The sequence below is a fragment of the Alligator mississippiensis genome, chromosome 12 (genome assembly GCF_030867095.1).
Source record: "Alligator mississippiensis isolate rAllMis1 chromosome 12, rAllMis1, whole genome shotgun sequence".
Classification (NCBI taxonomy): domain Eukaryota; kingdom Metazoa; phylum Chordata; order Crocodylia; family Alligatoridae; genus Alligator; species Alligator mississippiensis.
In genome coordinates, this window is record NC_081835.1 from 49,074,552 (window position 1) to 49,092,567 (window position 18,016).

Here is an 18,016-nt window from a genome sequence, read left to right on the forward strand (position 1 = left end):
TGATTTAGTCCATTGCATTATGTGGCCCAGGTGAAAAAAATCTGACTTGATTTTAGTATCAGCTGTTACTTTGCTTAATTATTATTCACCTTCTTTCCCAGATTATTCATAAACATATTAAATAGCCTGGTGCCTATTACAGAACCTGGAGGTCCCCCACTATTAACCTTCTCCCTGGATGAAAATGAACCATGTTATTCCTCCTTTGCTTTCTGCCTCAAACTAAAACCAAGAGTTAAGCAGGGTTATCACTGCTGTGGGATCCTCCAGGTGCTGAGTTGGCTTGTTGGGCAAGATGTCTTACAGTAGCTTTTGAGCCACCAGGGCGTGAGGGGAACAGTACCTTAGGGGTGCTATCCTTTACATCAGAAACAACACAGGCCAAAAGCACGTGTCCCCATTGACACTCCCTTATCCTTTGTGTGACAGCTGAACACTCCAGCCATGCACATCAGGGTTGAACCTCCCCCTGCAATCTGGGCAATGATCATCTCCTGCCATGAACTGCTGTTTCCCTGTAGAGGCAGCCATATCTCAGCAATGGGCAAAGTGCTTCTGCCTGGATTGTTTGTGCCATCACTCAGTGACCTTTGCCACCTGCTGTGGCACCAGTTTAACTCAGGGGCAGGCAATTATTTTGGGTGGAGAACCGCTTACTGAGTTTTGGCAAGCCATTGAGGGCCACATGACAGGCAGCCAGGGGCAGATAAATACTAATTTCCCAAATTTTTAGGGGCCCCGTGGTCCAGATAGGATGGTCTGGTGGGCCGCATTTTGCACCCCCTCAGTTTAGCTGCATGTTTAAGACTATTAGCCAATGCCTACAGAAAGAACCAAGTGAATGCTTCCTCCTCACCCCTGCCATGATGGAGGTCTGTCCCCCCACTCTCCTTGCTTGTGGCTAGAGCTTCCTTCAGATCTACAGGTTCACAATGCATAGTGCAGCTTTAACCTGTCATCTCTGCCAGCTGTGCCAAAGTTGGTAGCCCATGTAAATGGGCTGCTTTGCATGCCTTACTTCCTACAGCAAAGCTTTCTCCTCCCTGGCAAACCAGCTTTTCTCTTACTGAAGGCTGCTGACTTCAGCAAGTTAAAAGGAAGCAGATAAACCTGGATTTCTTCTCTCTCCCCAGCATGAGGAATCTCTGCTTGGATTGTGCATCATCTGGGCCTCACTCAGGTAAGATGTGAACAATTCTCTTTGCTTTCTAGAGCCAAATCAAGGGACAAACAGATACTGAGCAAGAAAGAGGAGGCTGTTGAAGCTTATTCAGTTCACTGACATCAAGTCCATGAACTGAACTGGGAGAGGTTAGAGGGACACATGTAGTTGTCACCATAATACTTAATTAGCTTTTCCCTCTAAATATTGTCTTGCACAGCATTTTTAACATGATCCACTACACAATGTGCTTCAGCTGTCATCAGAAAACCTGCACTGGTGTCCTAAATGCCATTAGCAATCTGTAGCTACAGCCTTGAGAACTGTCCCACCATCACAACACAGTGTGTGCTATGCAGCCTGCCTCGGCAAAGTTTACTATTAAGCAGTAGAAGCAAACAGTATTTTCCATAAAACCCACTCTGGTATAATATTTATTAATTTGAACCCCAGTCATGGGTGAGAGCATAGTAGGTGCTGTCCATGAACTGGATGACTCCTGCCCTCAAACCATGTGAAATTAAATGCATCCTTGTAAATTTAAAGCATCATGAGCAGGATGAGCTCTTGATAATTATTATATATAATTCCTAGATATATCCACTGCTCTATCCTACCTGACTGTATACAGTCAAGACTAGAGATGGTCAAATAAGGCTGAAATAAATTCAGTGGGTCACATTCAATTCAATTTTGTTCCTAGAGGTGTAGAAACTGCTGTCTGCCAATATTCTCTTATGAGTATGAGTGAAAGTATTCCCCAGCCAGGGAGGGGGTAGCAGAGACCACAGCAGGTACTGGGGAGAGGACAAGAGGTAGTCAATAAAAAATAACTATGGCTGTGCAAAACAGCCCCGTTTCATTTCAACTTCTATTTTGCCATTTTGATGGGACAATGTTTCATTTTGAGTTTCATTTCATTTCAAAAGCACTGTTCCGTTTCGTTTCGTCTTAACTGTTTTGCTGTTTCGATGTTTTGCCCATAGGCTATAATGGGGAAGCATGAAAATGCCTAAAACTTTGTAATTTCTTGCCTGATTCAGATGAAACTTGCAGCGATGGTAGCCCCTTCTGAGGGCATGAAGTCTGCCAAGTTTCAAGAAGATAGGTGAAGAGGTTTCTGGAAAACTGCACCTCAAGCTGTTCAAAGCAAAACTTGTGACACTTGCCGGCAGCAGCAGCCTCCTGTCATCCAGCATGCAGATCTGGGGGCCTGCACCCCTAGAAGGGTTGCAGGGCTGCGCCAGACTCCTCCCAGGGGGTGCAGTGCCCCGATCTGCGTGCCAGATGACAGGAGGCTCCCGCTGCCAGCTGGGACCAGCACTGAAGCCAAGCAAGCTGGGCTTCAAAACTCAAAATGTTTAGAAAGTTTCAAAATGTCTCAAGTGCCCTTGTTTTGTTTCGGAGCTGTTTTGAAGGCTTTTGTTTCATTTCAATTTTGCTGTTTCAAGCTTGAAACGCATTGAAACAGCTTTGAAACAAAACATCTGGCGAAATTTTGCACAGCCCTAAAAATAACCCAACAAAGGGGCTCAGTTGGTCAGTTGTAGACCCTGCCCAGGCAGCTCTCGACAACACTGGAAGGTCAATGAGTTTTTGTTGACCTGATTGCTTTGGGATCATGCTCATGGGCTGGAATTTGTGGCTGACAATGCCACAAAGGTAGGCCTGGAAGGGAACCCAGGAGGCTGACTGGTCCAAATCCCAGCTCAGGACAGGGCCACTCCTATCCAAACCAGCCCATACAAATATTTGCAGGCTTGTGAAGGGGTGCAACCAGGGTTTGAATTACACTTCTACTTTTGGAAAAAAAGTTGGCTGGGATTGGGGCTGTGTGCGTGGGTCCTCACCAGTCCCATGGGGCTGGGACCGGTGGCAGTGGCAGCCAGAAGAAGCCACCGCCACTGCTGCCTGTGATGCTTAGAAAGGTGTGGGGCAGGCTGGGGTTGTGTGCAGTGGTGCATGGGCTTTAGGCTGTTGTGGGAGGCAAAGGGGTGCTGACTGACCCGTGGGGGGAGGGGGCTCTCATCTCTTATAGGGGGGCTCTTGTCTCTTATGGGAGGAGAGGGGGGGGTGCTCAGCCCCTCCAAGCTCCCTGTAATTTAAACCCTGGTGGAGAGGGAGCTGTACCTCTTGCCTCAGTAGGCTCTCACACACACACACACACACACACACACACACACACACACACACACACACACACACACACCCCTGCCCATCCATCCATGTGGGCTGAGATTTCCCTAGAGCCAGCTGTCCTTGCATTGGCTCTTTTGCAAGTAGCCCCTGCAGGGGGAGAGTTTGCAAGTAGCTCCTGCACCACCCCCACTTTGCAAAGCCCATGGCTGAGGTCAGGTTGTGGCACAAAGTGGGTTCTAAGCTTGCAGCTGTTATTTTCAGGGTCTGCTTGGTGCCCATTTTAGGGTGTCAACCTGAATGCTTGCACCGCTGCAAGGACCTGCTGCACTGGACTCCCAGGAGGAGCTGGCCCTGGAGATGGAGTGTGCCATCTGCTACAGCCAATACAACAATGCCTTCCATGCCCCCAAGGTGCTGCAGTGCCAACACACCTTCTGCCTGGAGTGCCTGGCCCGTATCAACGTCAAGTCCCAGCTGCCAGACACTATCCAATGCCCCATGTGCCGGTCCTACACCAGGCTCCCGGACAGCGGGCCTCCCAAGCTAGACAACAACCTTGCCATCCTATCTTGCCTTCCAAAAGGCATGAATAGGACCTGCAGCATCCACTTCAGCCGCAGCAAGGGCAGGCTCTGGCTCAAGCAACTGCCTGAGGTCTCCCATGGGACTGTGGTGCCACAGATCTTCATGAGCAATATCAGCCACAGCTTGGACGTGGGCCGCCCACCATGGCAAGAGAACCAGCTGCACCAGGAGGATCAGTGGAGCCGCTGGAGCTGCTTGGACAAACCTTTGTGCCGCACTCTCTTGGTGGTGGCAGTCATGGTCACAGTCACCCTCATCATCAGCTCCACCCTGTTCTTCATTCTGCCTCCTTCCAGCAGAGCCAGTCACAACATGACAGCTCTCAGCCCACTTGTGGCAACCGACAGCTCCCCCTGAGTGTCTGCCACCAGGAAGCTGAGAGGAGCAGGGCTGGCTCTGGGCAAAAACCTGTTCAGGATGTGCCCCTTTCTCACAGCTGAGTCATTGTTCTGCAGGAGGAAGGAGTCAGGCCATTCAGCCTCATTCCACATTGTTATGTGCAGCTGGGTCTGGTGGGGAGCGGCTGAGGCTGTTATGAGATTGAGATCGAGCCAGGTGCCAAGTTTGGAGTCATCACTGCATCTGCACTTGTTGAGGGTTATGGCCTGGGCCCAGCTTTCCCTTCATTCAGTCTGAGCTCTCATCCTCTGAGGGATATAGCACAGTGGTGGGGCTGAAGTGCTGGGCTAGGACTGCAAAGCCTGTGGTTGCCAGCCTGGCTGGGCCATGGGGCCAGTGAGCATGCTGCCCTCTGCTACTCCTACCTGCAAGGTCACAGCCTGTAGGGAGTGCTCTGAGTCCTCTGGATGGCTGTGGAGGTGGCCTTGTTAGCCCCGCTTCCTCCCTGTCTGATTCACCACTCCTGAGTTTCAACAGTGCCACAGGACCAGTATCTCTGAGCACTCAGATCTCCTCTCCTCCAGCCAAGCAGATACCCCCTGTGTACACAGATAGATGAGGTCAAGCACCTTACACCTCTGTTTGGTAGGCAGCTGCCATGGCTACCAGATAGTCTGTCTCTGCTACAGGGATATGGCCCAAGGAGAGAGTCAGCATTGGGGCAGATGATCAGAGAGGGGAAAGGACCTTAGGGAAAAATGAGGACAATAGAAAGACATCTGCAGGAGAGAGGAGCCTGACATGAAACATGGGGTTTTGAATCCAAGGGACTCAGGTAGCCTGCACTCTGGAACAATGTGGGGGCAACACTTAGCTCAGGACAAGCAGTGCTTCTCTAGGATGGTGGCTGGGACAACAGCAGTGTTTGTTCCTGTGCTCTTCCTGTAACCATGAGGTTTCCTTAGCCACAGCCTTGGATGAGAGGCACTGGAGAGGGGAGGCTACTTAAGTGGTTCTGGGAATGGCCAGGTGCCCTCCAGTGCTAACACATAGTGACAGTAACCTTAGACACACCATGACTGACTAATGATATTTTTATTTCTTTCTTGTATTGCGGTAGTACCTGGGAGTCCCAGCCATGGACCCAAGCCCATGGTCTGAGGGCTGTACAACTCCTAATAAAGAAACAGTTCCTGTCCCTGGAAGCCCACAGGAGTAGTGTGCATTATTCTTTACAAGCTACAGAGATCGCCAGACAGAGACAAGCACTGAGAAGCCCTGTCAACAGTAACACCTTGCAGTTTTCTGAAAGAAGTTCAGCCCAAAGACTTTTTGTTCCATGGAGTCTTCTTTTATTGGCCCTTTCTGAGGCCTTTAAAATGTCCCCATTGTGTGTGGCCTTGAATCTATAGATATTGGAGCAGAGTTATTTCAATTCCCTGGCTAAGCATTACTGATGATAACACGCAGCACGCATGTATTCATGACTAACTCCACACAGCTGCTCCTACAAGCTGGATCATTTGAAAAATAGGGAAACTTGGGCCAAAAGGGATTTGTGCCCACATTTCCACATCATAATCTAAGGAGGCAGGTGTTAGCATCTTAGAAAAAGCAGATCTTGGGTTGGGCACTGAAGAGGAGAAGGACCCAAAAGTATGGACAACAGATGGTGGTCTCCACAGAGTCAGGAGTGATTCAAAAACTATTTAATTAAACTGATGCCAGAGACTGTGCTGGAGGCTGCTGGGCTTATTTCAGTTTAACTTAAGCTGATTGCCAAATGACTGAGGCTAAGTGGGAATGAATCGGCAGTTTGTACCAATGAAACAAAAGGGGTTTAAAAATGGTTTGCACTAAAACAGAGCAACTTTCTGATGTAATCCAGACCTTGGCCAAGGTCAGAATGCCAGGAGAGGGGCCCAGGCCTGAGCATTTAAACACTGGGCCAAGGGGCCTAACATCTTACCCTGAGCTTAAAATCAGGGATAGGAGATTGCCTGTCAGCTGCCTTTGGCCTCTTGTAAAATGATACCCAAGCAGCACATTCAACTGCAGTGCTGGGGAGAACGGAGACAGCACAAAGCATCAGTGTGGGAGATGGCTGGAAAGACCCAGTGTGCAGAGGACGCTTCCTTCCCCTCTTCAGTCCCTTGCCTTAACTTGTACTTATCTAATTTGAATCACAAGCTCCTGCCTCCCCATGCCATCTGCCCCCATGAGGGGCCCTGCCACCAGAGGATCCAAGTATTTTAGCCATGGAGCATAAAACACAAGAACCTTGTCTGAGCTCATTTAAGGCAGACTGCAAACAGTCCTAAATCAATCATCTTCTCTTGCCGGCCCTGCCCATACACCACGTGTCCCAGCCTCCTCTTGTGCTGTGGCCTCGTTCCCAGGACAACAGCTACTATAACATGCTGCTACCAGCTTACTCCAGAGCCATGCACACAAGGAAATTAATCAAATGAGGAGAGTCATGGACAAGACTTGACACGTGCTAGTGATAATGGAGTTGAACCCTTCGGAGCTGGGATGCCTTTGGGATTGAGCTCCAGACTATTCTAGTGGATCCGTTGCATGTTTACTCTAGAGACCAGGGTGATACCAGACTCTCAGCAAGAGGATCTCGGCTATGAATATGTTCTTAGGGGGTCCCTCCAGCCAAGCGCTTCCTGGAAGTTTCTACAGAAACTTAAAAACATAGACCACCTTCCCAGCAACACACTCCTAGCCACCATGGATGTTACCAGCCTATATACCAACATCTCACACCAGGTTGGCATCCAAGCCTGCCTTACATATCTACAGGAACAAGATTACAACTCAGAATACAGACCCAAAGATATTACTGACCTTATACACTTCATCCTCACACACAACAATTTCACTTTTAATAATCAACACTTCCTCCAGATGATGGGAACAGCTATGGGCATTAAAATGGCCCCACAGTATGCCAACCTTTTTATAAGCCACCTGGAAAAAGACTTCCTCAAGAACTGCACCATCAAACCTTTGCTATACTTAAGATATATCAATGACATCTTCATCATTTGGACTGAAAACCTACAATCTCTGATTGAGTTCCATCAGAAATTCAACAGTCACCATCCCTCCATCCAACTTTCTCTAGAATACTCCAGCACCAACATCTCCTTTTTAGACATGATGATCAGTATCCAGAATGATAAAATACAGACCACGTTATACAAAAAAACCCACAGACCAATGTACATATCTGCACAGAACCAGCAATCACCCTAAACACACCAAAAAAACTGTGATATATAGTCAAGCACTCAGATGCCACCGAATTTGCACTGAGAACACCTGGGATTGCCACCTCACCAATCTTAAAAAGGCTTTCACCCAGCAAAGACACTCCTCCAGAGAGATAGATTGCATGTTTGAAAGAGCCACCTGGATACCACGTGAAGAACTGCTGCAGTACAGAAGAAAACCCCCCACAAATCGCACACCGCTGATTATGATGTATCACCCCTCTCTTGAGCCCGTACAGAAAATCCTCAAACAATTGCAACCCATACTAGAAAGAGACCCTATTCTTAAAAAGATCTTCTCAGAGCCACCCATCCTAGCCTTCAAACAAGCACTGAACCTCGCCAACCTCATCACCAGAAGCAAACTTCCTCAACCCCAGAACACACCGAAAGGATCCAGACCGTGCCAGGACAAGAAATGCAAAACCTGCCAACACATCTCCACCACCCCCACTATTACTACACCCCACAACAGAGCCATCAGCATCCCAGATCTTACAGCTGCACCTCCAGAAATGTAATATACCTCATCCAATGCACCAAATGCCCTGATGGAAAATACATAGGAGAGACCAAACAACAACTGCGCACCAGAATGTACGCACACCGGAAATCCATCAAAAACAGAAATACCCAATTACCTGTGGGGGCACATTTCTCACAAGAAAACCCCTCTCTCTCCAATCTCTCAGTCCTGATCCTCAAAGGAAACCTACAAAACACTTCCCAGAGACGAGCCTATGAACTCCACTTCATCAACCTTCTAGATACTAAAAATCATGGACTAAATATAGACATTGGATTTATGACACGTTATACCTGCCTGACATCTGACTCCCCAGGTATCTCTCCACTTTCATCCCCCTTCTCTCTCTTCTGCCCCCCTCTCCAGCCTGTCTCTCACCCATTGACTCCTCAGTCTACATTTTCACTGACTACCTATCTTTCATAGATTCATAGATTCATAGATGTTAGGGTCGGAAGGGACTTCAATAGATCATCGAGTCTGACCCCCTGCATAAGCAGGAAAGAGTGCTGGGTCTAGATGACCCCAGCTAGATGCATATCCAACCTCCTCTTGAAGACCCCCAGGGTAGGGGAGAGCACCACCTCCCTTGGGAGCCCGTTCCAGACCTTGGCCACTCGAACTGTGAAGAAGTTCCTCCTAATGTCCAATCTAAATCTGCTCTCTGCTAGCTTGTGGCCATTGTTTCTTGTAACTCCCGGGGGTGCCTTGGTGAATAAATACTCACCAATTCCCTTCTGTGCCCCTGTGATGAACTTATAGGCAGCCACAAGGTCGCCTCTCAACCTTCTCTTACAGAGGCTGAAAAGGTCCAGTTTCTCTAGTCTCTCCTCGTAGGGCTTGGTCTGCAGGCCCTTGACCATACGAGTGGCCCTTCTCTGGACCCTTTCCAGGTTATCCGCATCCTTCTTGAAATGCGGCGCCCAGAATTGCATGCAGTACTCCAACTGTGGTCTGACCAGCTCCCGATAGAGGGGAAGTATCACCTCCTTGGACCTATTCATCATGCATCTGCTGATGCACGATAAAGTGCCATTGGCTTTTCTGATGGCTTCGTCACACTGCCGACTCATGTTCATCTTGGAGTCCACTAGGACTCCAAGATCCCTTTCCACCTCTGTGCCACCCAGCAGGTCATTCCCTAGGCTGTAGGTGTGCTGGACATTTTTCCTCCCTAGGTGCAGCACTTTGCATTTCTCCTTGTTGAACTGCATCCTGTTGTTTTCTGCCCACTTGTCCAACCTGTCCAGGTCTGCTCGCAGCTGTTCCCTGCCCTCCGGCGTGTCCACATCTCCCCATAGCTTTGTGTCATCTGCAAACTTGGACAGAGTACATTTGACTCCCTCGTCCAAGTCGCTGATGAAGACATTAAAGAGTATCAGTCCAAGGACCGAGCCCTGCGGGACCCCACTGCCCACACCCTTCCAGGTCGAAGCTGACCCATCCACTATGACTCTCTGGGTGCGACCCTCCAGCCAATTCGCCACCCACCGGACTGTGTAGTCATCCACATCACAGCCTCTTAACTTGTTCACCAGTATGGGGTGGGATACCGTATCGAAGGCCTTCCCGAAGTCTAAGTATACGACATCCACCCCTCCTCCTGTGTCCAGGTGTTTCGTAACCTGGTCATAGAAAGAGACTAGATTGGTCAGGCACGATCTGCCCGCCACAAACCCGTGCTGGTTTCCCCTCAGCATAATTTGTCCTGCCGGGCTCTCGCATATGTGAGCCTTGATAATTTTTTCAAAGACTTTGCCAAGGATGGAGGCGAGACTGACTGGCCTATAGTTGCCCGGGTCCTCCTTCCTCCCCTTCTTGAAAATGGGGACCACATTGGCCCTTTTCCAGTCCTCCGGGACTTGGCCCGTGCGCCACGAGCGTTCGAATATTCCCGCCAGTGGCTCTGCAATGATGTCGGCCAGTGCCTTCAGCACCCTCGGATGGAGCCCATCCGGGCCTGCCGATTTAAAGGCATCCAGTTCCTCCAAGTGACTGTGCACCATCTCAGGATCTACGTATGGAAGTCTGGCGCCTTGCTGCTGCCTCTCTACAACCCCAGTGAGAGACTTGTTGTGCCCCTCGCTTAGGAACACTGAGGCAAAGAACTCGTTGAGGAGTTCAGCCTTGTCCCCCCTGTCCGTCACCAATTGTTTCTGCCCATTTAGTTAGGGGTCCTATTCCTCCCTGGGCCTTCCTTTTACTCCCTATATATCTAAAAAACAATTTCTTGTTGTCCTTTACTTGGAATGTCATCCTCAGCTCCATGGTAGCTTTGGCCCGTCTAACTGCATCCCTACAAGCACGAGCAGAGGAGGTATATTAGTCTTTGGTGATCTCTCCCCGTTTCCACTTTTTATGTGCTCCCCTTTTGGCCCTTAGGCTGCCCTGGATTTCTCTGGTCAGCCAGGGAAGCCTCCTGGCCCCTTTCCCTCTTTTACCCCGCATGGGGATCGTCTTGCTTTGTGCCTGAAGGATCGTTTCCTTAAGGCACAGCCACCCTTCTTGGGCTCCCATCCCTTCAAAACTCCTACTCTGCAGTGCTTCCTTGACTAATCGCCTGAGTTGATTGAGATCAGCTTTCCTAAAGTCTAGCAATCTTGTATGCAGCCCAGCCCAGCCCCTGGCTTGTTTACTTTTCATTCCATCCAGGAAGAGCACACACCAACTGCTGAAACTTCCTTAGCCTGACGAAGGGTTTTTTGAACCCGAAAGCTTGCTTAATAATTATTTTCCAACTATTTGGGTTGGTCTAATAAAAGATATCAGATTCACCCAAGGAACCTTGTCCTGGAAGAGAGGGTTTGTTGGGGGATTGCAAAGTCAGGCAGGCTTGGTCATTAAGTGATAGGAGCAGGAGTGCCCAGGAACTTACCTCTTGTTTGGATGGATGTGCTTCCAGGGCTCCCACTAGGATTGTATCAGGCATGGAGGTCAGGTGAGAACAGACCCTCTGGAGCTGGAAACAAGCAGACAGATGGATAAGAAACCTGGCCTGGGCCAGATCCAGAAAGATGAGACCCACCTATGTGGAAAGAGCCTTTTTGCTCTTCTATCATCCCCAGGGGCTGCAGCCCTGCACTACAACATCCATCTACTCACAGTATGAGTGCTGCACCTGGTGGACCTGCATGGGGTATCACAGCCCTGTGGCACCTGGAGACGAGGGGGGTGTCCCCATCTTCTGTTCCTGTCAGGATTTCCCTGCAACCTGGCAGGTGTAGTGGAAGGATAGGACTGGAAGGAGGGGGGCAGAGAAGTTGGCACCCACCTCTTCTGGGAGGAGAGGGAGCTCTAAAACAGCCAAAGGTCCCACAACGCTGCCCTATACAAGTATTGAACTCTCATGTTCATCCTTAGAAATATGGTTGAGTCTTAATTTTTTTAAATCCTAAATCATTAAAGAGCTCCCTGTCTAACCAGGCAGGACTCTTGCTATGCTCCCCAACCTTCCTTGCACTGGGATATGCTCTTATGCCCTTGATACTGTGCTTCTGCATGGTAGTGTTTGAAGACAGGCCTGGCAAGCCTGCAAAGACAGATACCCCCCGCGGTGCTCAACTACGGGGGGGGTGAAGGGCAGAGAACTTATGCCAGATGTACAGACCAGTGTGTCACTCGGATGTTGCCCCAGCTGAGTCCAGGGGTGAAAATGGGCAGCTTCTGTGTGTCCCGTGCCCTGCCCAGCATCACAGGGTAAGCTGAGGAGACTTCCCCAGCCGCTGTCTTGCCACTGAGCCTGACAGGCCTCTACTGAGCCACAGAAAAGGAGAAAGATGGGCAGCAGTGGGGCTGGTCAGTGCTGTGGCACAGGTGAGACTTTGCCTGGCCCTGGGACAGGAGGGTGTTTTGTCCTTGTGGCCTAGATGGCTCCGTCCCTGCCTCCCTTCTCTGTGGAGGTATCCATTCATGGTGGCTCTCTGTGAGCTGGACACCTATCCAGTCAAAACCAGCTTCCTTTTATACGGGGGGCTCAGTGTCCCTCAGGAAGGAACAGCGTTCAGTCATGGCTGACCAGTCAGCCTGTTTCTTCTCATGCTTTTAACAGCCTGTCAGCTTTCTACAACCTACTGTCTCCCCAGGGGCTGCCAGGAGTTGGGGAAGCTGATGAACATGGTCTACTCTGCCTCATTAGCTGGGGTAGGGTTCATCTACCTTCCCCCACCTGCTCCTCTCTCAGGTGTCTGATGCTTCAGTAAACAACACCCGTCTGCCAACTCCTGTGCTGCTCCCGGGGAAATCAGCTGCAGCCGCCCAGGAGGAGGGCACTGTCCCCAAGACAGGCAGGGAGCCCCTCCCCGGCGCAGCTTCTCAGGGCCGCTTCACTCATGGACGTGCTGTCTCCCGCGTGCTCAGCTCTGGTGTGGCCATTAGGAACCTGTTTGTCAAGGTGAACTCTGGTCCTGCCCGGCGCTGAGTAATGGTGTCTGTCTGCAACAGACAGCGAGGGAGGAGGAGGAGGAGGAGGAAGAGGCAGAAGGGAAAGAAGCAGGAAGGCCAAGGAGCATTGTGCAAGGTTTGCTTTCTAGCCTTCCCGTGGGGCAGGCGACCAGCCCTGCTACATCATCTGGCCCTTGAGGGGATTGCGAGGCTGACAGCATTTGCCTTTAACACCAGAGCCCCATCAAGAAAGTAAGTCTACTCCACAGCCCTTCCTTTCCCAGGCAGCTGGGAGCTGCCTGCTCCCAGCTCGTCCCAGCCAGGCGCAGAGTATCGCTCTTTGTTCTTTCAGAGGCAGGGACGCGGGCTGCAGCTGGCTGGGGGGTGGAAAGGTGGGCACGGTCACACCCCAAGTCTACTGTGGCATGGCAGTCCAGCAGACCCCTGCTTACTGGGGCTGTTCTTCTCTCTGTGCTGTCACCTGGAGCCGAGTGCTTTTCGGACCCTCCCTCTGAATGCTTCCAAAGCAACACACTTGGATAGAGGGAATCAGGCAGCATTTGTTAAGGGAACTCCCCAGTCTGGTAATCTCTTGCTCTGAACCTCTTCCCAAGTATCTGATCCTGCAATAGTGACTGTGTTTGTAGGTTGTGGGCAGGTTGTATCAGAGCCAGCTTTAAGGTCCATGGACAGCTGGCCACCAAGTTCACAATCAGCTGGGCAGTTGTGCTTGTCATGTGCTTGAGTTTCTTGTGGGAGCCAGGGGGAAGCCACATACAATGGCATAACTAGGGGCTTTTGCTTCTGCCTCTTTGTGGGACTTCTGTCATCAAAACAGAGCGAATGCAGCGTCTCTCTGCTGTTAAGTTTACAATCTAGTTATGAGCCTGCTTTTAATGTTCAACCCTGTGTGGCCTAGCTGAGGGCTGCTTGCTCTCTCCTGGGGCTCTGCTGCTGGGAGCATTAGCATGTGACTAGCAGAGATTTTCTATTCCTGCATTCGGCCCCCCCACCTCCCCTCCCCAGAGACCATGTGGCAGTTACTCTTTGGTAAAGCGTTGTGATAATCAGCACCAGTCACATCAGTGAACCCCTGGTCCCGTTGCCATGCAGGATAGCCATGGATCCTGCTTTGGGCTTGGAGTGGGCTCAAGTGCAGCTCCCTGGGGTGCATTGTTCACTGGCTTTTTTGTGTTGTTCCAGGCAGCTGGTGGAATCATCTTCCCTGCAGTCTCTTCACCAAATGGGACTTGCTACAACCGCAGAGCAGGGCATCACATTGCCCCACTGAGACCATGGCCGAAGGGCTGAGCCATGAGCCGGAGGCAGACTGCCCGGTGTGCTGGAACCCCTACAACAACACCTTCCGCACCCCGAAGCTGCTGCAATGCCACCACTCCTTCTGCATCGAGTGCCTGGCACATCTAAGCCTGGTGTCCCCTATCCGGAACCGGCTACAATGCCCACTGTGCCGCCACCCCACAGTGTTGCCCTCCGACCAGCCTGTCACCGAACTGCCCACCAATGCTGCTGTCCTGCGGTTGCTCAGGCTGGAGCCCAACCACATCATCCTAGAGGGGAGGCAGCTGTGCCTGAAGGATGAACGGAAGTCACGCTACTTCCTGCGCCAGCCCCGCGTGTACACCCTCAACCTGGGGACAGAGCCAGGACCGGGACTGGGGTCCAGGGTGGGTAACTCCCAGGCTTCCCCTCTCCCTAGCCAATCCACACTGCGGGAGCGTCTCCGTAACCCCCAGTTCCGCATCTTTGCCTATGTGATGGCCATCATCCTCAGCGTGACGCTGCTGCTCATCTTCTCCATCTTCTGGACCAAGCAGTTTCTGTGGGGTGTAGGCTGAGGACTTGCCAAGCAATGGGTCCTGGAACCCAGATATCTGCTCGCTGACTACAGAAGACCTCTGCTGCTAGGCATCAGCTATGGGCAGAGGAAGCTGTCTACCCTCTCCAGCATCATCCTGACAGGCTCTGGCTAATGGGCTTTACCTGATTCCTTTTCTGTGATAACTCCAGTCATGAGCTACATGGTGAGGCCCTGGCAGAGCCTTCCAGGTACTATGTGCAGAAAGCACCATAGTGGGGACAGAGGTGGTTGCTGGAATAGTCCCTGTGGCTGGCTCATATTAAACACCTGCTCTTCACCTGCTTCCAGTCACAAGGAATAACAAACTTAACAACGGGTGGCTAAGACCATGAGAAGAGAACATCAGCCAAGGAGGAAAGAACCAGCTCTTTAATGCACAATGAAGATTTCCAGAGGCTCTAGTGCAGTGATTCTCAACCAGGGTGCCTTGAGATTCTTTCAAGGATGTCACTAGGTGCCAGATAATGTTAGCACTGATAGGTATGCAAACTTGATTCAGACGATAAAAACAGAGATTTCAAACAGGAATCCATAGTGTTAAAAACATCCTGACGTTGTGGTCTTTCTGAGTTCCTTGCAACAGAAGAATTGCTCTAATATTTTTCTGTAAGCTAAAATCAAGAGAAAACTAAGAGATGGCATTTTCTGAGAGGATCTTGAATCTAGCAAGGGATGTCTTGAGCAGAACCACTGCTCGAGTGGGATTCAAATCATTAGGTCCCCAGTGGCAGATCCCATGGGGCCTTTGTGTGGGATGACTGATTTACTCTACAGGCTGACACCATCTATTGTGGCAAATATCCTGGAGGGGGTGCAGGGAGGTAGAGGCAGTGCCTGAGCTATTTCTACCAGCTGTATAATCAGATCTCCTACTTGCAGCAAAGACCCTGAAACGACCCTATTGTGCTAATTACTGCACTTCTGGGTGCTACTGGATAATATCAAACACATTTGATGCCTCAGGCAGGGTTCAGCTCCTCCTCTGCTCTCACTGCTGAACTGGTCTTCCCTAGAGGCACTGCAGTAACTGTGACCTGCTTTATTTCCACTGGGCAAATACGGATCCCTCCTGGTTTAATAGAGAAGGCAGTAGTAGCTTTGTGCTGCCTCTTTGTCTCATTAGTGGGTCAGACCTTTGGGCTCTGCTTACAGCTGCTCCAAGGGACATGGTGAGAGAAGGTAGTGCTTTAACTCCCCTGCTTTGCACTGAAACACAATTCCTTTGCAGCCCCCATTCAGCACCTTGATGTGCCTGGCAGCAGTGACAGTACTCCTCATTGTTTACCTGGCTTACAGCTGGCTGAGATTGCATGTTACTGTCCTGTGGATAATTGTGCTAATCCCCAGGAGTGCTCTGTATCAACACAGCCCGAGAGGCTTTTTAAAGCTTGCTCTCTCAGCCTTAGGCCTTGCTCTTTGCTGCTTTCATCAGTACTGGGCCTTGCTGTAATGTGGACGGGAGACCTTCAAAGAGCTGACAATGATTCTTGGCAAATCAGCCCTCACACATGGTCCAGTGATGCTTCTGCTACAAGCAATACAGGGAAGATGATTCTCAGCAATATTTAGGCAGCCACTGGAGATTAACACTTTGCAAGAGTAGCTGTGGTTACTACTGGTCAAATGCCAGGGAGATAGCTATGTTCATCATTGTGCATCAGCTATGTGAATTCTCTAAATTGGTAGAGAAGGTTACTAGGCAGTGCCAAACAGCAGCAGTGTTTCACCGATTTCAGCTGTCGGGGCAGCAGGTTCGTATCTATACCTTATTTGTTGAGTCCCAGAGATAAGAACATATTTACAACACTGGCATTCAGCTGCCAAAATCAGAGGTAAAGGGATCCATTTTAATAGGGTTTGTCCATCAAGGAAGGCCCAGGGGCTCAGTCTCGTGGTACTGCTGTCTTCTTCCTGCAGGCTCTCCCCCACAAGCCCTTTGGTTTGCATCAGAGCAGGAACTTCTGGTCCATGTTGGCAGGGCTCATTTCCTCCCTCCCCCTGCTGCATTCACCCCTCATCACTTCCAGAGTTGTCTCCTGGATGGAGTGCAAGTCCAAGGGGGAGGGGAAACAAGCATGCATCTTAAGAAAGTCAAGTGGCTGCAGTGACATCATATTGATGGATATTACTGCTAGTCCTGGTTGCTAGTGTGCACCTAGAAATGCTGGTCAGCACAGACAGAGAATGACAGTTGTACATGAGTAGTAGAGTTCAGTTGTGCCTCAGGCTCTTACAATACCAGTTCTTGACCTCAGCTGCTCAGCATGGTTTTGTGATAGCTGTAAATTGAATCAATTCAAAGTGCAATATAGTTTGGTCACTGAGGCAGGACAGGGGTGAGCTGCAGCAGGAAACTCAGCCGAGTGTCTGGAGGGGTCAGGCTGAAGTTACTGAAACCAAAAACTAGATGCTCAGTAGAGCTGGATCTTCAAAGAGTAAGTACATCTCAGGGGGGAACACACACACACTTAAGTTGGAGTTTGTAGCCAGGACTGTACAGAATGAGCTCATGGCTATTTTGAGTCAAAAACAGCCATATAATGCCAAGTTATGTGCAGCATTTGACTCCCAGTGTAATGCCCCTGCTACCCATAGGGCCTGCACACAAGGGTACTCATTGCCTATTGATCACCCACCTACATTACCTTGGAGAACCCCACAACCAAGCAAAGGGGAGGAAGCAAAGAGCTAGGGAAACCAGAACTTGTCAACAGCCTCAGCTGCTACAAATGGCAAGAGAGGCAAGAAGTTAGCCCATTCCCTCAAGATGCCTGGGAGGAAACATAACTGCCTTCTCTTTCCGTTGGAGGTGTTTTTCAAACTTAGTCCCATAGGCGATGGGATACACGCACATTTCAAAATGTGTGCGCATCTGCACATGCTGTAACTCTGTTCTATCCCAGTTTAACCCAGTAATTGGAGAGGTAGGAAATGGAACAAGAGAAAATGAGCAAACCTATCTCACATTCACCATCAAAGGCAGAAACATCACCATGTGTACCAGCCCACAAAGCTGCTGCTGGGAGTCAGTGGGTGAGAAGAGGAAAGACAGTCTTGACAGCAACTGACCTGATACCTATCTCTGAGACACAGCTGAGACAGAAGGGAGGACAGGCCTAGGCATAAGCTACTGCAGCGGTTCTCAACCAGGGGTCCACAGCCCCGGCAGGCTGCGAGCAGGTTATAGGGGCTATGCCCAGCCTAGCCCAGTGCAGGGAGGAACCACTTTGGTCCCTGGGGCTGAGGCAAGATGGAGAAAGGGGCAGTGGTGGGCCCGGGCCCTACCCTGCAGCCAATGTCTTGTGGGCAGCATTGCAGGCGGGCGGGCAAGGCTCCATGCTGCTACTGCTCAGGTGGGTGGGGCACCGAGGCTCTCCACCACTGAACCCTGCCCACTGCACCCAGGGCTTTGTGTGCAGGGCTGGGGAGGCAGGCAGTTGTTGTGGCACCAATGGGCCATGGAGTTTTTACAACATACTAGGGGAGGCCTCAGGAAGAGAAAGGTTGAGCACCCCTGAGCTAGTGTCTGGTTCCTGCTTAAACAAAAAGTAAGAGTCCTTTCAAAAGCAAGAGCTAAAGTGACACTAGAAACAAAACTGAAACCAACTCCTTTCTTAGCAGAAACACAGAAATGGTAGGGGAATACGATACATTTCATTTGTTTTAATACCCATATGCAATGGTTCCCAACAACCCGCTGCTGGGAGTGGAGTGTGGCG

The 18,016-nt window shown here is 50.4% G+C and overlaps 2 protein-coding genes across 3 annotated transcripts; both read left to right on the forward strand.

Annotated features, from left to right (window-relative positions):
- The first annotated feature begins 3,598 nt into the window (after window positions 1-3,598).
- On the forward strand, window positions 3,599-4,243 carry LOC102561171 (E3 ubiquitin-protein ligase RNF183). The gene has a single exon (XM_019500944.1). It carries the CDS (start codon window positions 3,599-3,601, stop codon window positions 4,241-4,243), a length of 645 nt encoding a protein of 214 aa, XP_019356489.1.
- An 8,037-nt stretch (window positions 4,244-12,280) lies between these two features.
- On the forward strand, window positions 12,281-14,843 carry LOC102561551 (E3 ubiquitin-protein ligase RNF183). Of its 2 annotated transcripts, none has more exons than XM_006268280.4 (2): window positions 12,281-12,551; window positions 13,619-14,843. In XM_006268280.4, exon 2 carries the CDS (start codon window positions 13,711-13,713, stop codon window positions 14,272-14,274), a length of 564 nt encoding a protein of 187 aa, XP_006268342.1. In that variant the 5' UTR covers window positions 12,281-12,551; window positions 13,619-13,710; the 3' UTR covers window positions 14,275-14,843. The 2 variants fall into 2 exon arrangements, with proteins under 2 accessions (XP_006268342.1, XP_014458155.1); XM_014602669.3 differs by having other exon boundaries at window positions 12,282-12,667.
- Window positions 14,844-18,016: the final 3,173 nt, after the last annotated feature.

Bases quoted from the DNA above. Each gene is read 5' to 3' on its own strand.
- LOC102561171 (XM_019500944.1), top strand. From the start codon at position 3,599: ATGCTTGCACCGCTGCAAGGACCTGCTGCACTGGACTCCCAGGAGGAG.
- LOC102561551 (XM_006268280.4), top strand. From the start codon at position 13,711: ATGGCCGAAGGGCTGAGCCATGAGCCGGAGGCAGACTGCCCGGTGTGC.